The 27,535-nt window shown below is 41.1% G+C and overlaps 2 protein-coding genes across 5 annotated transcripts in view; both read left to right on the top strand.

Moving 5' to 3' along the window:
* The window catches only part of LOC139627072 (guanine nucleotide-binding protein G(q) subunit alpha), a 31,453-nt gene extending 23,925 nt beyond the window's left edge, over nucleotides 1–7,528 (top strand). For 2 of the 3 annotated variants that reach the window (XM_071487719.1, XM_071487720.1), the window contains exons 5-7: nucleotides 2,226–2,355; nucleotides 5,060–5,213; nucleotides 5,964–7,528. In XM_071487719.1, coding sequence (XP_071343820.1) covers nucleotides 2,226–2,355; nucleotides 5,060–5,213; nucleotides 5,964–6,154 — 475 coding nt within the window. In that variant the 3' untranslated portion in view covers nucleotides 6,155–7,528. The remainder of the gene's footprint in view (nucleotides 1–2,225; nucleotides 2,356–5,059; nucleotides 5,214–5,963) is intronic. The other variant, XM_071487718.1, reaches the window with a different exon arrangement.
* Nucleotides 7,529–12,166: 4,638 nt separating this feature from the next.
* tle5 (TLE family member 5, transcriptional modulator) overlaps nucleotides 12,167–27,535 on the top strand; it is a 42,849-nt gene continuing 27,480 nt past the window's right edge. Inside the window, exon 1 of one of the 2 annotated variants that reach the window (XM_071487716.1) lies at nucleotides 12,167–13,091. In XM_071487716.1, the coding sequence (XP_071343817.1) occupies nucleotides 13,065–13,091 (27 nt within the window). In that variant the 5' untranslated portion in view covers nucleotides 12,167–13,064. The remainder of the gene's footprint in view (nucleotides 13,092–27,535) is intronic. The other variant, XM_071487717.1, reaches the window with a different exon arrangement.

The following is a 27,535-nucleotide window of genomic DNA, read 5'->3' as shown; positions in this document are numbered from 1 at the left end:
TAAAAGGTTGGGAAGAGGCAAACCTAGAAACTGAAATATTCATAAAAGGCAGTATTTGTACATGATAGTCCCATCTTTGCATGTTGCCCAGAGACACAGCCCCTAGGACTTGGCACAGAGGCAGCAGTAGGACCTGCCACCAATACGCAGAGCCCTTCCCTTCTTCCTTCTCTTGCAAAAAAGAGAGAAGATGAGGAGATAGAGATGGACCCAGGGAACAAGAGCGATTACAGAGGAGTGCAAATCAATAGGAAGCCATCATGTCAGCCCCCTCCTACGCTTGGCAAGGCTAGAAATAACTCTGCTTGCAATGACGTTGTGCTGAAGAGGTTCCCAGCTGCCCTGCTGCAGCTAGCCGATAGGCTCTACTCTGCTTGGCTGTGCTGCTGATGGTGAATCACTACGTGCTCTCAATAACATAAATTTTGTGTTAAGATACCAAAAATCTGAACGTGAACTAGAAATGAATGTGAAGTGTCAGGCTTTATGATGAGAAAGACAGAAGAGCATGATAATTGAAGTTTCTTAATTTAGTGATTTATGAGTATGTGTTGTCATATTCTTGTAATTAAACATGGAGCACTCTTGATGCAGGCTGAGAAGCCTCCCAGCCCAATATGTGGATAGCAACAAGCACATGTGGGATTAAACTGCTTCTGCTTGCAGCTGACAGGGCCATAGCCTTCCACAAGGAAGCCTTTCATAGACAAACATCTCCATTAGGCTTGCTTCCTTCTCTTTTAATTGGCTTTTGAAGTCACAGAAAATGTCATTTCACTTGGCTTATCCAGCATAGGAGAGCTTATCGTACTAAGTAGGTCACTCATCCTTGCTAGAGGAAAAAAAGGAGGTCGTCTAATGTGAAGGAGTTTTATTTTAGGCTGGCTCTTCTGGAGGACTCCATTTATCAATGCCCTCCCTCCTTCTGGGAGACTCACTGACTGAGTTCACCTTTCTGATGTGTGATCAAACTTTCACTGTGTAGTTGTAGAATGATATTGAGTATTTGGTTAAATTGTCTGTAGAGCTGAGCCTTAAACTCACATAACAGATGCGTACTTAATTTTTATTTTCTGATGCAGTTTAGTTAGTTTAAATAGATAAAACAATCACATTTTTGCGCTTTCTGCCCCTTTTCCATTCTTATGTAGCAGCATTAGGTCTAAAGTCTAATTCAATATCATTATTTTCCATGTTCATATTTAAGGATAAAACTCTGAGTTGATTCAGGTCTCCTGTCCCAGAATAAAACCTGTATATCATACCTTACAAGCCTTTGTGTTATTTTCTTGAATTCCTCAGTGTTTCTTCCCTCATTTCTTTTATTTTCCATGTTTCCTCCAACCATTCCTTTTGTCCTCCAACCTTTATCTTTTGCTCATCTAATAATCCTTCACATTTAGTACCCTTTTACTGGCAATTCTAAACAGGATAATATTTAGCAGATTTACTTTCTATCTCTTGCATGGACACTCCAGTATCTGCTTTGAGGAGAAGGGAGAGAAGGATGGCATTGTTTGTGCACACACATACACTTCCTTGTTGTTATTCTGGTTTACCTAAGGGAAAGTTTTCTCTGTCCTCTCTGCGATTCACACTGCCAATTCTTGATTCATTTTTCTTCTCTTTTATATTCTCAGTGCAAAATGGGTGTTTGGCTTGAACTACAATAGACTCATTAGATATTATGTTGAAGTGATCTTCTGTATGTCAGACCATGAAATATATTGCCTGGCCACCACAGGAAGCTTAGTGTAACTAAAAAAGAAAAATTCGAGGGAAATTTTGCAGAATGAGTGCCTCTTTGCACTGATTAATTTTATCCTGGAAAATCACACATCTGTCCTGAAGTGACTCAGATCCTTGGATTGTCCTTATCTGAATCACTTCAGAGTTTTATATTTTGTGGCCCTGTTACAAAGATTAGAATAATTTTTATTAATTGTAATGTTTGATTTAGATTTGAGACATTTGTACATGCTATTCTGTGGTTCAAGTTTGTTCTGTTTGACATCCATGGTACTTACAAAGATTTAGCAAAAGTTAAATCTTTGTTAAGGTGATTAAAATGCATGCTTATCTTCCCTTTTAACTACTAAACAGTGAAGATCAAAAGACTCTTGAGTGATAGATTTATTGCTAATTTTTATTTCTTGTCTTTTATGTGATTCTTTACGGCCAACTGTTTGGGCGCACTCCATCTCATCCCATCATGTTCCAATCAGGATGGTGGATGTTGGGGGTCAGAGGTCAGAGAGGAGGAAGTGGATCCACTGCTTTGAGAACGTCACCTCCATCATGTTCCTGGTGGCGCTCAGCGAGTACGACCAGGTCTTGGTGGAGTCAGACAACGAGGTGAGACAGAGGCACATAAATAATAACAATAATTGTTGAGTGCCTAAACAAAATTTGACATTCATACCAAGTTTACGAGTTTAGTTACTTGTAACATAACTTAAAGTCACATTCTCAACCAGTCTGTTGAATATCCCACAGCTGAAACTGGGTGTTCAAACTTAATTTACATTAATTAACATTCACATTTACTAGACAATGAAATGTTCACCTGGAAACGTTCAGTTAAAGCTGAGACCCTGCTCTTAATGACAATAGCAGAGAGAACTGAACGTTCAAAAGTGTGGTTAAGTCTTTTGCCTGCAAGGGTGGAAACACGAATGATCTCTCAAAACATCTACTCAAAGTCCATCACATACAGACAGAAGAGTGTACAGTTTTCGACGGCCTAGCTCGTAGTTAATCCGTCATTGTGCCAGGTGTGTTTTGTATGTTATGTAAGCAACCCTGGATCCCACACTTAACAGTTAACTAAATTACAGGGAAATGGGTTTATGATGAAAAGTAATCATTAGCCAGCTGATTGTTATAGGTGTGTTCTTAAATTCAATCTGAAATGAACAGAGCAGGTTGAGCTCACTCAGACTCACTCACAGCAGATTTAGTGATGTGGGGGCTGCTGGAAAAACTACTGCACAGTAAAAATACTGTCAAAGAAAAAGTCTTGTAGTAAATCATTGTTTATTACATTTGTTTTACATTTCCATCATTATAAAATCAGTCTACAGTTGTGATGTGTTTAAAACAATAATAGTAGTAGGACTGTTCAAATCTTAACGATACCCATCCCTAATGAAAATGCAATTTTACAATTTCAGTCTTCTATTGAACCACTAAATGTTAGTCACTAAAAAAACATTTTTTATTAGAACAGTGGGTCAGGGGAGAAGTATCATTGGTGCTACCCCTGCATACACACAAACACACAGTAATGATTATTGAAGAGTCTCTCACAACAATCAAAATAAAAGTCCTCTGTCTGTTTACTCCACGGATACTTTGTTTGCCCGTGTGGTCAGCTCTGTCTCCTCTGACTGTTCAGATAGAATTATCGCTAATAGAGCTAATGAGATCAGCCCCTGCATGCCCTCTGCTCCTCTCCTGACAACAAACCCTTTCTCTGACCTGCTCCTAACTGGGTTTCGTAAACTAGACCCAGCTGCCAGCTTGACTCACGATAGCTGCTGTACAGTTTGTTAATTACACACATACACCGTACCTCATCTATACTGGGCCTGCTGAGGTGCAGCGCCTTATTGAGCACACAAGGACAGGAATATGTTTAAAAAAAAATTTCAGACTGTCATTTATTTGCTTTTCATGCTTGTGATGTGTATATAGTGACAGGTGGTAGGCAGCACTAGAACATTTTGACACCTTTGTTAAACCCTGTTTCTTCATGGTCGATGGCTGAGACGAGGCCAGGCACTGTTCACAGTCTGCTGAGATTATCCTGTCGCGTTGACAGGCTCAAGACTGAGACTTTGACCACTCGGAGCCTGACGAGATTGTTTTCAAACATCTTTGATTTCATCGGGTCAAGTCTGGCTAGGATCATATAACGATTTGCAAAGACTAAACTGCAGGAGTGATGCAGGCAGGGAGTTTAAATCAGAAAGAGGAAAAAGAGTCGGGATTAACAGCAGTTCTCAGCTCTCAAGTAGTTTACAGTAGCAGGTTTCTGTTTCACTTTTTATGTTTGCTAAACAGTTTTGTTTTGAGGAGCAGTTAACGGGAAAGGTCTCAGGTCATTCTTGTGGTTGTTTTAACAGTCTTGACCGTTTCTCATCTGTTACTACAACACCATGTATTTTCTGTAATGCTGTATTCCAGCTGCCACATCGTGCCATCCAGCTATATCCATTACTAAGCCAAGGTTTGTGTGTCAGACAGGGGCTCTGAACACAACCCTTATTTTATTTTTTTCCCCTATGAAGGCTGAAACAAATTAATGAGCATGTTAGCTTTGCTAACTGGCTATTAATCACAGCTAAGTGATGCTAGCAATTTTAGCAACCATATAATAAGATATGTTATCATATTATAGCAGTTTTAGGTAAATGAACACCCATGAGCAACTGCTCTTTTGTTTTAGTGTGTTTGTCTTTGAAGAGAAGCTGAATGTTGGTTTCATTTGGCTGTGTTTTTATTAACCCTTGGTTGTATGTTTGCTGCTCTCTGATTTGTTGCTTGTTTATTATTAATGAACTTCTAGTATGGCACCAATTCAAAGACCCCCCTACCCCTCCACCCAAAAGAGAAGGTGACCAGATACAGCCCATAGTAAAGTTGTAGTTGAAATGATTCAGGTTCTGCTTGTTATTGCTATTAGCTCTATTTAGCTATGTCTGCAAAGTTTCACATAATACAGATACAGATAGATAACAAACAGAGTCAAGGTTATGCCTGCAACATTTTCGCTTTCATAGACTCTGTGTGTTGAGGCTGCTACTGTAGTGGTAGCCCAATATTCTTTAGAAATAATCATTGAAATCAAATGTGCACCTTGTAATAACTTATGTAATATTAATATTAAGTGTAGTGTCTGTACATGAGGTCAGAAATAATAAAACCCCTGTTTTTATAATTGCATTCACAATGAAGAGTGAAGCAAGCAGGATTTGAAAAGTCTTGTACTCTGAATGTTTCCTAAACTTGTTTTTCTTTTCTTGTCTTTATCTCTGTCCTCGACGACCTGTGACAGAATCGTATGGAGGAGAGTAAAGCCCTGTTCAGGACCATCATCACATATCCCTGGTTCCAAAACTCCTCTGTCATCCTCTTCCTCAACAAGAAGGATCTGCTTGAGGAAAAGATCATGTATTCTCACTTGGTTGACTACTTCCCAGAGTTTGATGGTAAAAGCATTATAAATTTCATGTAGTCTCCTTGTCCCTGAATGGGTGTGTATTTTAGCACCATGCTGTTAGCTCTCCAGAAGTAGTTAAAGGATTATTTAATTATCCATACAGGTGAGAATTTGAGCCAACAGTCAAGCCCTGGCTTAATGCTGTGGCTGTGTATTTTTATTTTTTATTTTTTGGTCCCTAGACAGACTCTATTTTTAAGGCCCACAACCATTATCACTATCGAATTTGCTCATATCTGTCAAAACATTAAAAGTGGTTGTGTCCCAACACTGTGAGCATCAACGTCTGCACAAAAAGGTTGATTTTTTTTTTTCTTTTCTTTTTTCCTTTTCTTTTTTTTCCACTCTCAATCCCTAACTTTACCTATGCAGGCTCCTTTCACTTATATTTTTAATCGTAGAGCAACATCTTCTGGTTAAAATGCTGTACTACAATGCAACATGTCATTCATCCTAAAGTGACTGAACTCAGCAGTTTCAGTCTTTTTGGCTCACGACCCTGTAAAATAAAGGCAATGCCGACTCACCCACCTCATCACAATCATGTCTAGAATCGGCACAAGTCATCCAGAAGTAATTTTTTTCCTTTTAATTGATAAAAGGGTGCTCACATTTTAACTCATACTGACAAATGCTGAAATTACATAATGATAAAATGATGCAAAAGAACAATGAAGGCTCACTGATGCTAATACGATGCCCCATAAAAGCTAAAAATGATTGTCTGTTCTACTCATAGGTCCCCAGCGGGACGCTCAAGCGGGCCGAGAGTTCATCTTGAAGATGTTTGTGGACTTGAACCCAGACAGTGACAAGATCATCTACTCCCATTTCACATGCGCCACCGACACGGAGAACATCCGCTTCGTCTTTGCAGCTGTCAAAGACACCATCCTGCAGCTCAACCTCAAAGAGTACAACCTGGTGTGAAGGAGAAACGGAAAGAAAGAGAGAGAAGAGAGCAAGCAAGCAAGAGACCTGCAGCCCCACACATACACAATGCAGAGTCCATTTGTAGAAACACACACATCTGCATGAAACACACTGCTGCTCAAAGAGATAAGCATTGCTTCATACTTTATCTGACCAATACTACCCATGTTCTGTTTCTTCTGTCCACCTAGCTCCTCAGTTGTTGGTTTGCCCATGTTTTAAAGAATTTGTTTTGTGGTTCTATTAATTGCTCCTCTTGCACAAACACACATGAAAGACACTTAAATATAACACTCCCTCCATTTGTCCCCCTCTATTTGGGGTTTTGGTCTGCTCCAGGGCCCCTTTTGGTCTTCTTTTGGCCCTTGGCGTGACTCACATTTTTTCTTTCTTTCCACTTCTTTATCACCAGTCCTTGTGTGTAAGAGGTGGGTAGAGGGCCTTCTCTGAGTAGAGTAAGCTTTCATGGACAAAGGGCTCTCTCCCCTTCTTGTTATTTAACCCATGCATGCTATACACTACAGAATGAGGGCATGACGGCAGGTTGCAGAACTTGGACTGTGCTCATCTGCAAAGGGTAACTTATGATGGTAGAAATATATTATCAGGCAGTGCTTGCGTGCAGTGAGGTATTTGGTTCCCCAGGGGTCTTGAATTGTGTATTTTTATCTGCTTACCCTACCCCAAAACCAGAGCACAGGAGCTCTGCTGAATGTAAATAAAGTTTCTATGCTGCTCACACAAAGTGAGGGCTACACAGAGACAACTACTCGTTCTCTGTAGACTTTAAATATTCTCAGCTATATTCATTTCTTGGTTAGTATTGTTCTCCAGTTCAAATTGAAGATGATTACACAAAGGAATGCAATGCTTCAGAAAGAGTTACAATATGTATCTTATACAGTTCCCCTCATTTTAAAGCATTAACACACATCATGGAACAAAAAATTAAGAGACAACACTTCAAGTATTTACATACTTTATATCAACTCCACCAAATTCAAACCACATACCTTTGCTGTGTAAATATAATTACGTTGCCAGTATCCTGTTCATCCCTTAAGTGGTTCAGATACTAACAAAACATATTTTGGAACTGGTATTGCCAAAATAAAGTGCTAACTTTCTCTCATGTTGGATCATTCAGATGCTGATGGCATAACAACTCACTTTGTGTGGCATTTCTTTTATGTCGACAGTTGTCTGAATCACACATGTATTGGTACTGTGATTTATTTTCTTTGTTTCCTTCGATGGTGAGAATAATCTTCCTGTGCACAACGTGTGAATGATGATGCCAGATTAGTACAGTGCAATAGTCAGTTGTAAATGAAATAAAGCTTTTGCGCTGCCAGTTAGCTTCAGTCACAAGTTGGTCTTGATCATCCAAATGATTTCTCTCTGTAATCAACTTTATTTTGCCATATTGTTTGGCCAATATTTGATAAACTGTAACCGATAGCAAAAGAGTAATTTGTTCTTTTTGTATGTCTAATTTATCAATCAGATCTACCTATTGTTGACAGTAAATGAGACTTCCTCCCTAGTTTCAGTGCAAATTTTTTCCAACCTAGGAGATGGGAGGCGATTTTATACTGCTGTAAAATATCAAAACTATTTTATGGACAAGTGTTCTATCTTTCTAATGATACTTCATATATTTAGTTGTTGCAGTTCTGTTGAAATGCTTGACAATGGGAGAGACACTGTTTCCATGTCAGGTTTGTGCTTTATGCAAATAGGAAAATGAAAACAGACAAAAACTTAGTTGTTAAATATTTACTGTTCAAGGATGCTTGCGTTTTGTTTTTTTTTGGTTAAGGATATATGTTGGCTATTGGTACCAATCCCATATCGTGTCCTTTGCCTGATAGTTGTTTAAATATTCCATTAAGCATTGATAGATGGCTATTTTTGTCTTCACAATGTAATTCAGGTAAGTTTTCATAACTTTTTCATCACAAGGGCTACTATTAGCAGCTTTGGTAGAAATGAAAGGACTCTATGGATGGCATAGAGCAAGGGGTGAAATTAATTAACAAGGGGGTGGGGGGGGGGGGGTTGTGTTGACATCCTATTGAGGGTGATGGCCGCAGGTTCAGTGAGGGAGGAATGCAGCAGTCCACAGAAGCCTACATGACTTTCCCAAAGGAAGTCTGGTGGCTGTTCACTTTCTTTTTGCCTTTAGAGGAGGAGAATAGCTAATGTCAAAAGAAGTGGGGTTTCCCAAGGTGCAAAAGCACATTTTTAGATTTTTTGCGTTCTAGCTGTCACACCTAAACATCCTTTTGCACTTCTCATGAATTGTGCTCTGATCTTCTTGGCTTTGCAATAATTTCTACTATGTGGTTTTTGCATATTTGGCTTATCTTCTCATTGGTAGTGTTTCCACGATTGACTTTGGCATTGGCTGTGTTGGTGTCAGAACAGAAGGGAGTGCTGAGACATTTTGACCTTTTTTGTGCACATTTAAAAAAAAAAACTGAGTCAGATTAAACATCAAAGATATTATTACCTATCTTTAATTGTTTTCCAAAAGGTGTACACCAAATTTTCTTGTGAATTTTCTATAGAAAATCAGTGTGTTCTTCCTACTTAGCCTTGACTTAAGTTAGATGCACCTTGTGAGGGTAATCTTTGCAACTCTCATGTACGTGTACATTGTGTTGCTAAAGCCATTGTCTTGTACATTTAGACTTTATGTATTCTGAAACGCTTAATGAAGGCGAGACATGTATATTTATGCTAAGTGCCACAGTTTCTATGAGTTGAAAACAGCACTTGAGATGTTTAAAGGCTCTGACAGTCAAAGCAAGTTTAGTCTGGCTGTGATCTTGTTTATTCAGCTTGTATTGGTAAAGGGTTTATCTTTGGTGCTTCAGCCAACATTTAAAAGCCTTTTTCTTGAGCAGTTTGTCCCATTTGTAGAGTGAAGCTTTACACACTCGCTCGTTTAGCAGAGGTTAATTTTGTGGGTGCCACAATTCAGCGCACTTTTCTGGTTGAAATTAAGAGCTTATATATTTTGATAAGTGAATGAATGAACTATCTGACAGACTTTTGCTGAGTTTTGAAAAGAATATTGTACCGCTTCACTGCTGGGATAACATGGTGATGTGTATTTGTGTTTTTAAAATTCTCAGTTTGGCTTTCAGGGAGCACAGTCCATTACCCTGAACTGTCGCTAACCACCTTAAGGGCAGCTGTGTGGCTTCTTAAACTTCATTTTCATATATATGACTTGTTGTCTGGCGAATTGACTGTAATGGGCTGCAGTAAGGACGACAAACAAAATGAAGGGACCTGAGTCAGCATGATGACACACTTTTAAATCTTTGTTGCATCAGATTTCAACATGCTGACGGACTTGTCTGGTTATGACAGCACCAGAACCAACATAGAAAGTCAGATGGCTACACTACCGGTGATTAGAGCTGGGTCAGTTATATAAAATCCTTCCCATTGATTTGTAGTGTATTCGCTTTATCTGCGGAAAATGCAAATTGGAGAAAGTTTGTGCGACAATCTAGTACAAAACATTGTGCCAAGCAAAATCAATCAGCAACAGAGAAGATATAAAAAATTAAACATTTGTAGTAACTTGACCCAGATCTATGGTAAAAGGAAAAAAAAGGATTTAAACTTCTCTTAATCCACTTTTACAGAATGTTTTTGTTTTTCCCAAATGAAGCTTGTGTGTTAAGCCTCAGTATTAATGTATTTATTGAAACTTGCCAAGTGAAGGTACTGAAATGGCCATTTTAATATGTTGGTGGTTATAATAACAAGTGAGTGAATATGCTGTGTGTTTACATGTCCGCCATTCTCCGCTCTCTGCCCCCCCCCCCCCCCCCCCACCCTCCCACCACCACCCCACCCCCTTACTTGATTGGACTGTGTATTCTTTCCCTGGGTCAAAGGCACTGAAACTGCACCACTGCAATGGGCCTGCATTCATGCAACTTAGATGTCCATTCAAGCGCTCGTTGGTACTCTAAGGTGTGTGTGTGTGTGTGTGTGTGTGTGTGTGTGTGTGTGTGTGTGTGTGTATGTGTGTGTGTACACTTTTGATGGCTATTGCTTATGCTTGAGATCCATTCTGGTTAGAGGGATGGACATACAGTGATATTAAAAGCTATCTTTGCATCTTTTTTTTTTTTTTCATTTGTAAGGTTGACACACCTTAACACGTGTATTTAGGACCACTTAAGATGACTTTTTTAAAAGAGTTAAAATAAACTTTGTGTAGTGGTGTACAAATTGAAAGTAATGTATTTTTGTTTGATTTTTTTTTCTTCTTTTTTTAAGTATACCAAATGTAAATTATGTACAATGAGTGTGCCAATCCCCTTTCTTTGTAAAGCCAGACTCTTAACAAGTGCCAATGTTGTGAAAAATCAGAGGGCCTGTGAATTTCATGGTCCAGTTTTTAAAACAAATAAACACTAAGTATGTGATTAATTAACAAAAAAAGGACAATTTTATTCTATATTTAAGATTAATGATGAACTGCTGTTTTTAAGATAAATGTCATTTTAACTGCATGTGTTTGTCAGGTTGGGGAGGGAGTGGGTGGGTGAGATACTGTATTCATGCAACACCCTCGTGAAAAGGGTCCTAATGGTTATTGATTTACAGTATTTTAGCCATATTTCTCTTTTGTATGTTTCATTTCAACCACTGTTGCCTGAACCTCATTCAAACATGAAAATGATTTTCATAGCCTTCTCCTTTAAATGTTTTAAATTGGAATAAAATATGTTCCTATACTCTCTTCTTGCATCCTTGTACATTTCCTTTGGAGTGGACTATTCTTTTCTGACATGTTGTGATTAATGGACCATACCACCTTTTTATGCCCCATACTACAAATCATGGATGCTTTATATTGCTGCCAAAATTCTTCAGAGCATATGGTTCTGTTTTTCCTACCTTTCAATCAGCTGCTGGTTTGCCTTGCTACTACCTCCTACCTTCCTTGTAAGTGAATGTGGACATTGATTACAGGTCATTACTGACATGAAGCAGTTCTCAAATTACAGGGAGAGACGGTATCAGGTTAACATTTAATGAGAAAGAACTTAGATTCTGGAGCAACTTGATTCTCAAAAAAATGTATTATTATTATTATTACTATTGTAAAACAGACTTAAATGCATCAACAGCGGTCTATAAGGGCTATAAATTCAACTAAATAACAGAACTGTAGCTCAGTGAAGACTTGGTGATATTTCTAGGAATTGGTGGGATTTAATGACATAAAGAGGAGTTTAATTCTATGGTTTTACACACATAACGTGTTTGTTTTTTAAGCCTAAGCTGATAACATTTTAATTCTAAACATGTTCATTTGTGACTGGAATCTACCAGAATTTCATACCTGGCAGCACAGAGGAGACTTTGAAAGAAAAAAACATTTGGCCCAGAATATATTAAACTTACTGCAAATATGATGGAATAGACCAATTAATAATCATCAACACTACCAGTGACTCCTTTGATGCCTTTGTCACATTGCCACTTGGTACATTGCTATTACAGAAATATTGATTGCTTTTAATACTCAATGAATAAATTAAATACTCTGTAGGTGGCTTGTCAAAAAATTGGGTGGACAGTACTTACATGCCACTCCTTTTTTTGCAGAACAGCACATATTTTGTTGAAAGGTTGTCACAATCATCTTGATAGAGCTGACCCTAGTCTTTTACAGCCATAAACTCTGAAAAAAAGGGGGGGGGTTTGTATTAGTGGAATTACTTTAGTGTCTTAATTAGGACCTTGCTTTAGTGGGATCAGAGGAGGTCGGGGTAAAGCTGCTCTGAATGCTGGCAGCAGTGCAACAGTGCACCCGTCCTGTGACGCTGAGACAGTGCGGTGACCTGTCCGCAGGAGGCGCTAGCTGCTCAGACATGAGCCGGCTGATGAGCTAGATATGCGGCATATAGATCTGCGCAGCACCGCGGCGCTCACACCGCTCATCTACCCGCCGTGTTTCTGTGTGGGGCGTTCAGCTCGGCAGCGTCGTGCCTACCCACCAGCTCCGGGAATGGACTGACTTTCTGGCTTCACGAACACTGACAACCCAGCTCTGTTTCTCCAGGACCGCACTGTTTCGGGGATAAACGTCCAGAGTCTGGCAACATTTCAGCTCTAAGTTGTTGTTGTTGTTTGTTTTTTTTGACCGTAGGAGCGGCAACCCAGATCATTTGTTGCCGTTGGGATTCATTTTAGACGAACCCGCAGACATTTTGTTATTTCTGAGAATTAGGCTTGTTTTTTTTTTTTTGTTGTTGTTTTTTTCTTCCCCCTCTCTTACTTTCTCATCAGTACAGTCGCAGCTGGTTGAAGAGCGCAAACTGAAAGCTTTGAAGGGCCAGGAGAAGACGAAGGAAGAAACCATTACCCTCCGCCAGCTAGCTTCACCCCAAACGCCGCTGTGTGCGTAACGTTATTAATTTACCCGCGTTTAGCTCGCATCGCTGCCGCTGGTGCGTTGAGGCGGAAAGCTCGCAGCAGCGATGAATCATTTTGACGGACAGCTTTTGAAGAATTAGCTAGCTTAGCCAGAGAGGAAGCAGCACTGATTGTGGTTTCCTGATCACGGTCACTGGGACAGGTACAGCCGAATGGTCTTGCATCACCCAGACGAGACACCGACTCTTTTACCCCGCTAACGGCGGCAAAGTGCACCACTTACATACAGCTTAATTTTTTTATTTATTTTTTTTTTAAGGGGGGGGGGGGGTCGCTAGCTACCGTTAGCTAGTCACCCTGCTAGCGCTGGACAGCTCCTGTTTAAGGCTGGGCTAGCTTTGGACAAAGGACCAACGCAAGGGGAAAAATATAAACACGGGGTACACAATTAATCGTGTTTGGGAAGGAGAGCAACAAACAAGGAACTGACATGATGTTTCCACAATCAAGACACTCAGTAAGTGTTTGTTTTTTTTTTTTTTTAATGTGAAATTTGCTAAGAAATGAGGTGCTTGCTCCAGCTGATTTGCCAAAGCAGGTTAGTTAGGCAGGGAAATTGTGCATGCAACTCGTTTTTTTGACAGCATGTTATAATTCAGACGGAGCCATTAGGAAATGTGGGTTTTTGTTTTTTTTTGGACAGTATGTTGGCAGATGTTGGTTTACAAACGCAGTGTTTAGTTCTGGTAAGTTCCGCGGAAGATGTGACCATGACATTGTGGAGAAGAAAATATTTTTGTTTTGGCTTAACACTGTCCCAACTTTCCCCAGTTGATGGCATTGAAGCCATCCTTATAAATAAACATCTCTAATGAATACCGTCCTATTTCACAACCATCTGATTTTTTTTTACATCCCTGTGTCAGTTTAGTTTCAGTTGACTGAGTTCTCCATAAATGCCAAAACCAGATATTTATAACATATCTCAGAAAGGGAAACAAAATAGAAGAGGTGTCTTTGCCTTCACCCTCCACTCAAAATGCACTGTACACTATTCTGTGCAGGTGGGTGTCTTTATGACTGGAAAAGGCACACATCTCTGTTCCCCTAAATCTCAAGTTTCCATGGTAACAGAAACTCTGTTCAGGGCATGCATTCATCAGTGATGAGGGCTCTCAGCCCATTGGTCAAACATTTATGTTTAGTGACTGGCAGTCAAGGACTCAAATTAAATCATTTAAATTTTTTGGTAGTACCCAGGATTAAAATGACAAGTGAAGTCAGCTCCATCATGTATGGTCCCATTAGAAACTAAAATGTGGTGGCCTTCTTCTATTTAAACCTCCTAGTTTTGGTTGACATTTCACGTTTCTCCTGCAAGGGCAAATATAACAAAGAGGTATTTGTGTTAGCGTGGCATAGGTAAACACAACAGCAAGGAGGCTGTTATGTTGCCAGTGACTGTGCCCTCGGTTTTTCCCTGGCAACATCTTGTCGCCACCACTAGTTCTTTTACTGCTGAAAGGGGAAGAGTTGTTTGCTGAAGCTAGAGCCTGAATGTCTTTTGTGACATGAATGGTTTGCCCTTTGGCAGTCAGTCTGTGTGGCAGCCTGATTGTGCTGTGCCGTGGTGCTGCTGCTGATGTGAGCCAGCTGATGTGCAGGAGCTGGATGTGAGGATTTGGGAACCTCTGGTCACAGCCTGGCTTGTCAGAAGAGGAAAATCCTGTATTAGCGGTGCATCACCCAAGTTTAACTATAGTGCTTTGAAACTGATTATCTAAAAGGACATTTATTGTTTTATTCATTAGGAAAACTCCCAACTGCAAATCCAAAAGCCCACTGCAGTTTTGGTCATGTTCTCCTAATGAATATCCTATATCAAATATCTATCACCAAGTAAAGTCTGATAGTGAAGACTCACTGAATGCAGTGCAATGCGAAGATTGCCCTTATTCGTGTTCTATGGGATGCAAACAGTCAATGCCGGACTGGCTAGTAATGCAAAAAAATTAGGGAGTGGTTGAACTTGCAATTGTGAAAAATAAAGTTTAGTCCTCAGCAGTTGTGGATAATGTATGTGGAGGAGATGATCATTTTTGTTTGTCAGATCCTTCTTTTGTATGTCCCCTGCCTTCAAAATTAGAGATAACAACAAAACGTGCTGGTTGGCATGTCACATAAATAATTAGTAGAAATGCACGTTGCTTATTTACTAATGAACAAGCTATTTGCTAGCTTGTAAGCACTCACCACACTTTGAGTGAAAAGCGATGAAAGCAAGGTTGCATGATTTGTGGCCTTTTGAGAGGAAACATTTACTTAGCTCTTAAAGTGTAGTTGCAATTTCTGAAGTATCCTAAACTAAAGTCACAGAGTGTTGTTCAGTTTTACTCCACTCCTGTCCACCTGCCTGATGATAGGAGGTTATTTTTCTAATCCAATTAAGTGCCCTTATGCTGCTTGATAAGTATTAAGACCCAACACATGATTAAAAATGGGGTTTGGGAATTTAACATGTCTTTTCTCCAGTGCTTCAGCTGGTTGCGTCCCAACTGGTCATTTCCAACCCCACCCCCTACCCCCACCCCCTACCCCCACCCACTCACAAATACACCTGTGTACCCACACCCTACTCTTTGCAATAGCTTTAAGAATAAATACACTATACATACACACACATCTTCCCTCTTCAAATCCTCCTCCTCCTCTGCTGCTGCTGCTGCTGTCACAGGGTCCTGACGATGGGGAGAATGTGTGACACCCATATAGATATGAGTGTCAAAGATAAGGAGCTGGAGGATGAGAGAGTAGCAGCGCTGCCTCATAATGACAGATGATGGATCTCTCAAACCTACTCAGTCACCACTGAATCTGCTTTCGCTTTATTTCCCTTTGTTCGCGCTGTAGCAACATTAGCGTCAGAGTTCCAGACTGGCATTTGAAATGAACAGAAATGTCGCATTTCCACTATGGTTATTAGGGCTGCCCCTTGACCAAAGATTTTCCTAGTTGACTAATAGTTGTTAGTTTAAGCCATCATTGCATGTTTACGATATTAATTTAATTATTTAAACACATATTTTGGGGGGGGGGGGCATCAGAAAATAGTTCCAGGGTTGTGAATGTTATAAATTACACTGTTAACGCTGCTATTTTGTGGAGTAATATGACACAGTAATAATGAGGCTTTTGAATATATTTTTTTATTGGTTGCTGCTGCTCTTTCCAGTGATGGATAGTATGGGATTATGCTATTTTTGAGTTAAACATTTTGTTTTGGTTATATGGGTGCATATTGTATGTTCAAAGGTCATAGTCATGCCTAGTGCAATGCTCACTTTTTTTTTTTTTATAGATTTAGTAGGATTTATTTTTCAATATTGTTATTATATCTGGAATACAGAGATGACAAGGAAGGATGACCAAGCTTTAACAGGGATTCATGTGTCTTCTTTTTCCAGTGGGCACATATTAATCCACCATCGCACATTATGGGCACAGTTCATTGGTTTAAGAGATAAAAGCCTCATTTGATAGTGGCACACTGCCTGACCCAGTTGATAGCATTTGCCATATTGTTTGGGTGTTGATTAATCCTAATGCAGCTTCAACAAAGCTGGCTATGGCGTGAAAGTGGAGCAACAGAAAGGCCTGGTGCCAAAGTCAGAGAGTAGCAAAAGTAATATGGAGGCGAATTCTCTCAAGTCCCCTGAGCTCATGCTCGACTGTAGAGATGGCCACAGGTTGTACACACACACACACACACACACACACACAGATGGACACACACAGACACACTCCCTCCTCCTCCTCCAGCTTGTCTCTCTTTATCATGCGTTTCCTCCCAGATCTGATGTAGTGGTGGGAGGGTCAGGGGCAGAGGGTGCACAGGCATTATTAAGCCCACTTGAATTAACAGAACAGCCCCCAGCCTTTCCTCTAAAGCCTCCAGCTGGGGGGAGCTTAATCCCCATGGTCCCCTGTCTCGCCCATTAAACAAACTCCCCCCCTACCCCTGCTCTGTGGCTCTGTGCTGCAAACACACACACACACACGTGTTCGTGTGTGAGCAACGAGCCTATTTGTGTGTTTGTGGGTGGGGGGGTACAGGACATTAGTGAGTGCACACACACAAACACAGAATAAAGCATGAGTATGTGTATGCGTCTATGTGTATACTCACACTTTTTTCTGTGTCTGTGTGTGTGTGAAAGCAAAAACATACACCTTGGCTCTCCTCTCTGCTGGTAATTATTGCTCTAGTACATGCATAGAAAGGAAAGGATTTTTCCCTTTCACCCATACATCTACCACAAGGACACACACACACACACACACACACACACATTCTTACCAGCCTCAAGGGTCTTATCTGCTTTTTGTATCTGGGGAACAAATTGAATGTGGGGCTTGACACACACAGGCCAGCAGATGTCTGGGTCGTTAAGGTTAGGCCAGCTGATTAGCATGACAAACAGAGCCCCCTCCCCACACCTCCCAAAAACTCCCACCCTGCAGGAGGCCCAGCTTTTGAGTGGTGGAGTTGAGGCCATGGGTCACAGGTGATGTTGATTTTTGTGAAGGGCCACAGTGGATGACTGTCAAAATGCTTTGGGGTTGGTTGAAAAGGAGGGGTGTAGACTGGTGCAGCCCTTCTCTTGTTGAACACACGCACAGACACTGACTTGGACTCCAGAAGATACATATGAATACACATTGAAGTACTCTGACTTATACTGCCTTGACACAGAACTCCATGCACCCCTCTATATGTACTTTGTCTTCACATTTTTGGGGGTTAATTTTATCCCTTTTTTAGATAGCACCAGTAGAGAGATGATAGGAAACAGGGGAGAGAGAAATGCAACAAAGGTCCCCAGCCAAGCTGTGATGTTGCCACCCATCGTCAGCGTCTTAACACCCAAAGCTACATCCACAGTACTACGTTTTCATTTAAATCACATCTCCTGTGCTACGTTTTTGCCAGGCGTCTACACTACTCTGGAGTTTTCGTGCCTCAGAAACAGAGAGTGGTTTGGAAATGCTGCTGGCCCTATTCCAGTTTGAAAACTGCGGAGTTGCATTGTAGTCTGGACAGGCAAAAATGGAAGCGATGACGTAGTCACACCTGGTCGCTCCTTGATTGGGTCTTATCAGTCTCAACTATGCATGGTGAAAGCAATATGAATAATGAATTGAAAGTGTAACTGACCTTGTTGTCTTTGCCAGCAGCTGTTGTGCAGTGGAGTTCTGCATGTTAACACTTCAACTGCCTTTGCTTTCCTCATTAGTAGTATTTTCTGCAACTAATCAGCTGAGCAAAACTGAGAGGAGACGATCTGCTTCCTGTTTGCATTGGCTCGCGCATGCCCAATGTCTGTGAATGGTCATTTATGTATGTGTTTTCAGGTGTGGTAGTATGGATGCAGATCATTTCTGATACAGAGCTGAAATGGTCATCTGGACAGAGATCTTTTTATATTATAAAACAAAACAAAAATGTGGTAGTGTGGATGTAGCCTAAGCCTCAGGTGCCCCAAGTATATCCACTTTTGACTTGTGTTTGACCTGTTACATGAGACTGCAGTTACAGGTCATCAAAAATGTGGTGTAAATTTTAACCAAATTGCCAAATCAGCAAAAGAAAATGTGAATTAATGTGTTTCCATCCACTACTGTTTGAATATTAGGTGTTGGTTCATTAAGATAGTTACACCAACAGTTACACCAAAATTAGCAGTTATAAGTGGGATTTTTAAACCAGAGTAAATCCGCAAAAAAAATGCAATTGACTCCTTTCACAGTGCCAGCCGAGTGTTTGGGAAGGTGACAAACACAACTGTAGGAAGCATTTTCATCACATGCACTCACAAAGCACACACAGACATAGGGAGAAAGAATGAGCTGCTAGCTGCCATACAAACTGGTAAAATGAATCTGTAGCATATCATCCCCGGGTTGGTGCTCTTGTAAGTGTCGGCGCTTCCATGTGAGACGCTTTGATTGGTGATTGTGTGTTTTTGAAAGTCATTTTTGGGCTACACAGCACTCTGCAGGCCCGGGTGCAGTGTAGCCACGGTGTCTCTGGTTTAAAGTGTTAACTCTGAAAGACGTTACAGCACGAAAAGGGGCAAAAATTAGCATGTTCTGATTTGCAGAATTGCCCAAAGAGCCTAATAAAACAAGAGATAATAAAGGGCTGCATACCAACACTATGGCAAAATAACAGTTTTTTAATATTATCTTGCGGCATATTGATATATCACCAAACTTACTACTTACTTACTAAACTTACTGAATAACGGTCGGTATTAGTTCCATGTCCTTCTTAATGCTCATGCATCTCTCTTTTGCCTCCTCCCTCTCTCTTTCACTCACACGTCTTTAGATTAGTCAGGTCAGTTATGTAGACTTAATGTTGTTTAAACTTCACGATATTAAATAAAATCCCGTCTCCAAGCTTTGACCCTAGCTGGGAGGAAAATGGTGTCTCTTTGGTCTGTGGTATTAGTCTATTCAATTGGTCACGTATGGATGAGGTGATCCAGCAGTTTTACAGCATTTCTGCCGAATGGCTTTCTGATAGATTGTTTATAGAGCAAACATGATGAATGTAGCGTGTCAAGAATCTCTGATTTGGATCACATTAACTCTGAGATGCATTATATGACAGCCATATGTCAGCATTTTCAAAAGCTTTCAAATATATTCTCTTAAAAGAGAGCGTTTTTGAGAAGCACCACATTATACAGCTTTAGATGCGTTAGTGAATATAGCTAAAGCTAGACAGACACATATGCACGCACACACACCTTCTGCACCATCCCTTTGAGTTCACAGCGTACACCAGAGCAGCCCCTGGCTTGACGGAAATACTGAATCAAGGCGACAGAAAATATGTCACCACTCTATGAATGATGCAGTCTCCTGCTGGGCCAATCAGTTAGAGAACTTTCGCCTTGTGGTTATTTATTGTGATGGAAAGAAGTAACTGAAGAGAAACCAACATGAGCTGTTCAGAAATGTATAAAGTAAGCGTCATTAAGAGATTATAGGAAAACATAAATAAGAAGTGGCAAAAGCATACGCTAAAAGCAAGGGAATACAGCTTATTGCTGTCATCAGATAAAACATATTATGAAAACTAATTAAGCTGAAAGGTTTTCACAAAAAATCGAAATTATAGTAAATATGTTTGATATTATGATATAATTGTATCAAGCAAGTAGGGTTGATGAAAATTGACAAGCTGAATTATATGTGCACCTCTTTGTCTTCTTGGCCTGCTTTGTCTTACATAAAGTATTGCAGGAAATTCAGCAGAACCATGAATATAAATAAAAACAGATGTCAGCTGAGTCGTACCAGGTTTTTGGCTTTGCTCAAGAGCTACAGATGTGAGTATGTGTATGCGTGTGTTTCTGCAGCATTTACAAGGCGTGCATATCGATGTGGGGGTGGTGTGTAGTATAGGCTGTCATTTTATAAATTCATAAGCAATTGACAGCTTTGTTTGTGTGGGACGGCCTTTTGTTGTCTGTATACATTATTCTCTTTCAGCGTATCTGCAGATTTGCACGTGTGTGTACTTGCATGTGTGTGTACTTGCATGTGTGTATGACTGAAGGATGTTGTGCTTGAAGAAAAAAAAGTCGAATAGTAATGAGTCTGTGCTTGTGTGTGTTTACATGCACATTAACACAAGAAGACGGCAGCTCATCAGGTGGTGTGTGTGTGTGTGTGTTTGTGTGGGAGTGAACGTGGGGGGTGTGTGGAGTGTAGTGGCTGCATCAGTATTCAGCAGTGTGTGGGAGGTGGGAGGGAGGGAGGGAGGGTGGTGGTGGTGGTTTAGGGGGGGTGTGGGGGTACAGCCCTTCCCCAGAGCAGAACGGTGCGGTGCGATGAGCTGGAACAAAGCAGCTCGACGGGGGGGCTGCTTGATTGGCTCAGCCCGGTCAGGGCCCTTAGACCTGCCAAAATGCAAGGCACTGCACCAGTTCAGGGAAGAGTCCAGAGAATTAGCTGCTCTGTTTGTGTGCCTAAGAGCAGTAAGGCCTTGACTGGAATAATGCGTCACCTCATCCCATTCAAGCAAAAATGACGATTCACAGCAACGCCATAAAAACTCCCTCACTCTCCCTGTTTGTCCAGGAGGGCGAAGTTTGTCCACTGAGAGACCGGCCTGCTTTCTGTCCTGTTGTACTCAGAACACATGTTAGCAGGTATTGTCACCACCCTGCTGTGAGGTCGGCACCCTGCTTGTCCCAAATACAACCAGTCCTATCCTTATTAAAAGTGCTTGATATTTGAACAGGTGTCACTCAGGCTAATTAATTTTCTTCAACCTTTGTAGATGTGCAGACCAAAAATAGAACAGTCTTTTAAAAAATGCTTGTGGCTGCATTCATGTGGGCGTTTTGCTATCACAAAGAAGACAAACTATTCTGCCAGGAATGTGTACACGTATTTGGCCAATTCATTGTGTTGCTGGATGACGTAGCATTGCATTGTTTGTCAGATAACCCCGTGTTTTTCAGGCTGGAGCATTGGTGTATGGGTATGCTTGAAATACATTTGTTTGTGTGATGTGCATGTCTGAAAGCTTTTATAGTTGTAGAGATATAGTTGAGCGGCCACTGTCTATGGCGGGATCAAAAGCCTGCTGTCATAGAGAGGGGTGAGAAACAACACTTGTTCAGATATTGGGGTAACTGCACACATCTTTTCTTGAAGACATTTATAGTGTTACACTTGTTTTATTTGTACATACAAACAACGACAAAAGTAGTTGTGTGCAAAATGAAAAAAGGGCATGGGGAGAGAAAATCTAATTCTGTTTACTTTCTTGGAGACTACAATCCTCGCTGCATGAAGTGGACATCCTTGTTTTAGAAAGTTAAGAAAATGTGGGATGCATTCACACCTATTCTGACTTAAGACAGATGTTAGGGGCATCAGAACTATTGATGTCTGAATGGGGCCTAAAACATGTTGAAATTTCATTATATTGTAGCATAATGTAAAGATTACATTGGGACTCATTAGCAGGTAATCAAAATTAAATGACTTGGATTGGAATCAAGGGAAAAAATAGCACTAACTTTTAGAACTTTTAATATGCACACACACAAGAACTTTAGTGCCGTCACCTCAGTTGAGCAAATTAAACAGAAGTTCCCTGGCGTCAGCCGCATGCCGGCACTCCAGCTCTCTGCTTTCATTGTTCACTTATTTGTTGCGAACTTGGGGACCAATCTTCCTCTCCTCCCTCCCTGTCTTCCTTCTTCGCCAGGTGTTGTAAGTAATAACCTTGGTTTTTACAAGCAGGCATCAATCATCTGCACCACCGTACTGGGTGTAATCTTAAAGCCCCCCTTCTGCGAGGCTGGCTTTAATCTCAGCAATGGTCTCCAAACCCACAGCCATGTCGGCCTCACCACTTTCCCCACTCTTGACAAATTGCCCATTTCCCCTGGCTTTGCAATCTCTGCACTCTTTTTCTATGTGTTTGTGTGTGTGTTGTGTTATGGGATGTCAGCCCCCACTTTGTGTCTGCTGTGTTTATGTGTGTGTGTGTGTGCGTGTGTGTGTGTGTGTGTGTGTGTGTGTGTGTGTGTGTGTGTGTGTGTGTTTGTAGGTAGAGTCCACTATATTTTTGTGCATCTGTGTTTGCAGGGCAGTGTGTCTTAAGTGTCATGTTTGTGTGTGTTTGGACTGTGTGCTTGGCTGGCCTTGCATAGGGGGTCAAGATAGTTCTGCAGAGTGGGGAGGGAGGGCGAGCCATGCCAAGCCTATGTTTGCAAGGGCACTTCACTCGACGTGATAAAAGTAGAATAATCCCCTTTAAAGCGTCTTAACGAGGTCAAATCTGTTGGGCTGCAAGGGGGAGGTGTGTGTGTGTGTGTGTGTGTGCGTGTGTGTGTGCGTGCGTGTGTGTGTGTGTGCGTGTGTGTGTGCGTGCGTGCGTGTGTGTGTGTGTGTGTGTGTGTTTATGTGTTTATGTCTGTGTCTGTGGTGTGTGTGTGTGTGTTGTGGGGATAACACTGCAGAAATGGGGGTAAGCCTTGGCTTGGTTCGTGAGAGATAATAATCAAAATCAAATTCCTGGTCCAAACAGGATTAGGCTCTCCCCATGCTCTAAAGCCCCTGTCCAGAGCGGCTGAAGACACAATCCTATTCCTCAGCCTCTCGTCTCACACACACACACACACACACACACACACACACACACACACACACACACACACACCAAACACACACACGTGCTGCGCAGCTAACATAGCAAGGCTTGCTTGGCCCAGACAGAGTTGGCCAGGGTGAGCTTGGATGTGGGCCAGTTAGCCCTGTCCCTCTCTCAGATCACTGGGCACATACGCTTTAGTCCAAACACTAATCCAGGATATTTAGATGGAATTGTTTTGTTGGAGCTATTCTTAGATGGAGGATGTGATCTTGTTTGGTGCTGGTGTATTAGCAAAAGGCTTAAGCCCTCAATGTCTGGCTTGGTGAATCATGTCATGATGGATATTTTTCTAAGAGATTGCCTGCATTTCAAACACGTACTCCATGTTTTCACCGACAGACATAATTATCCCCTTCAACAGTGTGAATTCTGCGTGTAGAAACTTACATTTTAAAGGAAATGGGCTGAAAAAATGGGAACATCTGGAGAATTGATATGAAGCTTTATTGCAGTAAGGCTTCGTATCTAAACACCACTTTCTGTACCTGCTCACCACACTTTTCACAAAAGCATTTATCTAAACCACACACATATTGCACTCACACCTAGCATTAATTTACCGCTACAACTTCTAATCTCGTCACCAAACTCAACTGAAAAAGGCTAATGATTATTTTGCTTTCAACAGACATACCTTTCCCATCTTTTCAGTGATTTAGAAAATGTGTTATCCTTGAATAATAATGTGTCTGCATCTGTCCTCTGCAGTCAAATTGGGCAGTGGCAGTCTGTGATGGACAGAGGAGGTGGATTGCTCAAATGGCATCCTTAGAACTGTTGCTATGGAGCAAAAAAAACAGGCTGGCATTGTAAAATAGGCCAACTGTTCGTCAGTTCTACATTCATTTAAAAGTGGGAGTGAGATAAGATCCAGTCATTAGTGAGTGATTACAATGCCAAGTCTCCATCCCTGCCCCCAACACACACACACACAAACGCTCTCTCACACACGCACACATATGTATACCACACACAAACACACTCCAACTGAGATGTAAACAGTCAGGCAGTGCTCCAGGAAATACAATCCCCACACTGCCATTGCCCTCAGGCAGGATTTATACTGAGGAGGATGTTTTCCAATGTATCCTGCTGTTATTGTGTTTGTGTGTGTCTGTCTGTGTGTGTGTATTGCATTTGTGTGTCTTAATTCTCCACTGGATATATGTACTGTATCCATGTGTTCTTGGTGTGTCTAATCACTGTAGTGTGGTTTTTTTTTTGTGTTTGTGTGTGTGTGAGAGAGAGAAGTCAACCCCCCCACCCCCTCACCCCATAATCTCCATACCTTGCATTGCCTTTGTCGGCTGATCTATGGAGCAGAAACGGACTTAGCCTGATTCTTATTTAAAATAGACATTATGGTTCACAGTAGATTTCACATGGATTGGACCAGATGATGAGGCCAGGAAAAGGAAGGGTATGTATGTGTGTGTGTGGGTGGAGGGTGGGGGGTGACGATGAGTGGGCTTTTGGTTGGTGGGTGGGGGATGGGGGTGGGGCAGCAATTTCCTGAAACGATGAATCCCATTTATTCGCCGAAGACTGTCTCAATTGCCTCACCAGCGCACAAAGCTTTTTAATGCTTTAATTACGTCTCAAAGGAGCAGGGCAGAATCAAATTAGAGATTGTCCTACATTTAGGTGCTGTGCCTGTGTGCGTGCACATGCATGCATGTGTGTGTGTGTGTGTGTGTGTGTGTGTGTGTGTGTGTGTGTGTTTGTGTGTGTGTGTGTACTATGCAAATTTAGCATGTGAGGAAGAGTGTGTGTGGGCCGTCGCATCCTTGTCTATGATTCATGGCAGTGAATATTTGTTCCTCTGGCAGCCAAGCATCATAGCTTATCACACCCTACACACAGATACACACACCTATTCACTGTGTCTCTTTTGCTTCAACACACAGACACACACACACACACACACACACACGTATCTTTCTATGTAACATTCACACTGTCTAGGCTATTCCTCTGTAACACAAACAAAAGCACACACACATGCATACACACACACACACACACACACACACACAGACACACAAACTAGCCAGGCCTCTCTCTTGCACAAACACATTTTCATTCACACAGCGTGTAGGCACCTTTTTTTTGTCACAGCAGATGGCATGTGTCACAATATTACGGCAGTATTTCATTAACATTATGGGCATCCATCTGTTGTGGGCTCTCAGGCCCCCATAGAGCACCGTGTTTTGGTCACTGACAGAGAGAGAGATAATAAACATTGTTAGCTGTGTATATTGCACGGAGCTGGGAGAGGCCCACATAGTCTGGGTGTGTAGTGTTAAAAGTATCAGGGTGGCACTGTGAGAATTGTCCTTCAAACTCCTGTAGTTTGCTTGATGTTGCATCCAGGATTCAGTCTATTTTGTGGTGACCTTGACTAAGAACTGCTGATAGACTATAAAGCTCAATAATTTTTTTTACATCATTAGCAAAGTAAAATACTTAATATGACTGTTCTAAGATTGCCATAGTGGACTTGGATTCTGTCCTTTCTCCTGGGTGTAGGAGTTCTGTGTTTGATGTGTTTTTGATAAGAAACTATGGCTTAAATTATCCTTGTTCCCTTCCCATCCTGTTAGCAGGATTGTAAGCCAGTTTTTACCATAACATCACCTCCAGCCAAAGCTGCAAATTAATGCCAGGCATAGGCCAAATATGGCCACATTTTAGCTGGGCTCAGTAAATACACCCATTTCACTGTAAAGTCCTGATCTCTGTTAGAAATCTATTTGCTGGAAGTTTTCAAGCAACCATTATTCCCATGTTAAAAAAAACACTATATCCCTTGCCCTTTGTGTATAATCTTCTGCCTGAATGAGACTGATGCTGTCGTAATGATTCAGCACATCAGAAGTATTAAACTGAGAGTGTAGGGGACAAAATGTGTGCAGTATAAAAGAAGCCCAAATGATGAACATTATTAATCCACAAGACTGAATTAGGAATCTTCATCACACAGCAAACAACATTTAGAAACATCATCAAAGGTTCGGAGTCATAGAAGGACTGAAAAGCAGCAGGTACACAATGGACAACATGTCTCTGAAAGTAAATAAAGCATGAGAAAACAGTGTAATCCTCTCAAAACAAAAACTACTCAAAATTTCAGTTTTTTCACTGCATATCCAGTTCAAAAATCTAACACAGCTCTGATTTAACCCAAATGACGAACTACAGATATGGTTACACTGAAGAAGTTAACTGTCGACCAAATGTAACTTACCTGACAAATACACGACCTTAGATACACTCCTGATCAAAATCTTAAGACCAGCCAAAAAATTGCAAGAATTTGCATTTTGCACCATTGGGTCTTAAGAAGGTTCTAAGTAGAGCTTCACGATTAAATCATGATTTGGGGTGCATTTTCCTTCAATGGAACAATGGAGCTTCAGGTTGTGCGGGGGCGTCAAACAGCAGCTGGCTATGTGGAGATGTTGCAGCGGGCATCCCTCATGACTGAGGGCCCTCGTCTGTGTGGTAATGACTGGGTTTTTCAACAGGACAAGGCTGCAGTTCACAATGCCCACCTGACAGAGGACTTGTTCCAGGAGAATAACGTCACTCTTTTGGACCATCCTGTGTGTTCCCTTGATCTAAATCCAATTGAGAACATTTGGGGATGGATGGCAAGGGAAGTTTACAAAAGTGGACATCAGTTCCAGACAATGGATGCCCTTCATGAAGCCATCTTCAACACTTGGAGCAACATTCCCACTAGCCTCCTGGAAACACTTGCATCAAGCATGCCTAAATGAATTTTTGAAGTGATCAGCAAGAATGGTGGAGCTACTCATTACTGAGTCCTTTTTTGACACTTTGATTTCTGTTTTGAGGGGGTTTTCGGGTTTTTTTGAGCTATGGTCTTAAACTTTTGATCAGCTGATGAACAGCCTATTTCAGTTAAATTGTTGTTTTCAATAAATTGCCTGCTCAAACTATTTTGTCTCTTGCTCCCATTTCTGCTGTTAGCATTGTGAAGCTCTACTTAGAACCTACTTGAGATCCAATAGTGCAAAATGCAAATTCTTGCAATTTTTCAACTGGTCTTAAGATTTTGATCAGGAGTGTATACAGAGTATAATGTAAATGTAGCATGCCTGTATCAACCAAGTTAACTGTGTCAATCGCAGTGAACTTTGTTTGCCCAATTAGTTAAACTGAGCCACTTGTTTTTTTTGCAGACTGTTAGGTGTGTGTGTGTTTGTGTCTGTGTGATTAACAAAGACAGAGCCAAAAAAAAGCATCTTTACAACATTCACATATGTTTGACTGTATACACAGGGCTATCATCACTCCAGTTATACATAATTATAGTACTGTCACCATTCAGTCACTCTAGGCATCAGTCCTTTAGCCAAACCTGCTGTCAGGCCCTGCCACTCCTCAACAGCATATAAAGGCATGTTACCAAGTAGAATGATGACTACAAGGATCACAATAGTATAACTTAAAAAGAAAGGAGTGAAGGAGTTGAGACTGTTTTATCAGTGATATGGTCCTCAGAAATCTAAGCCATCGCTTAGTTTACAAAAGCTTTTGACACCATGTTTTTTCAAATTCTAATTAGATCAGTTAGAAATATTTCACTTTCACTGCCACCTCCAGAATTGCAAACAGGTAGAACTAGACTCGTACCATGTTGGGGGGTTACTCAGAAGGTTTATTGCCCTGAGTAATAAAAGTCA

The sequence above is a fragment of the Trachinotus anak genome, unplaced genomic scaffold, assembly GCF_046630095.1.
Source record: "Trachinotus anak isolate AG129_WGS33_773 ecotype Australia unplaced genomic scaffold, CSIRO_AGI_Tana_v1 ptg000010l, whole genome shotgun sequence".
NCBI classification, from domain to species: Eukaryota; Metazoa; Chordata; class Actinopteri; order Carangiformes; family Carangidae; genus Trachinotus; species Trachinotus anak.
This window is presented reverse-complemented; position numbering and strand designations above follow the sequence as displayed.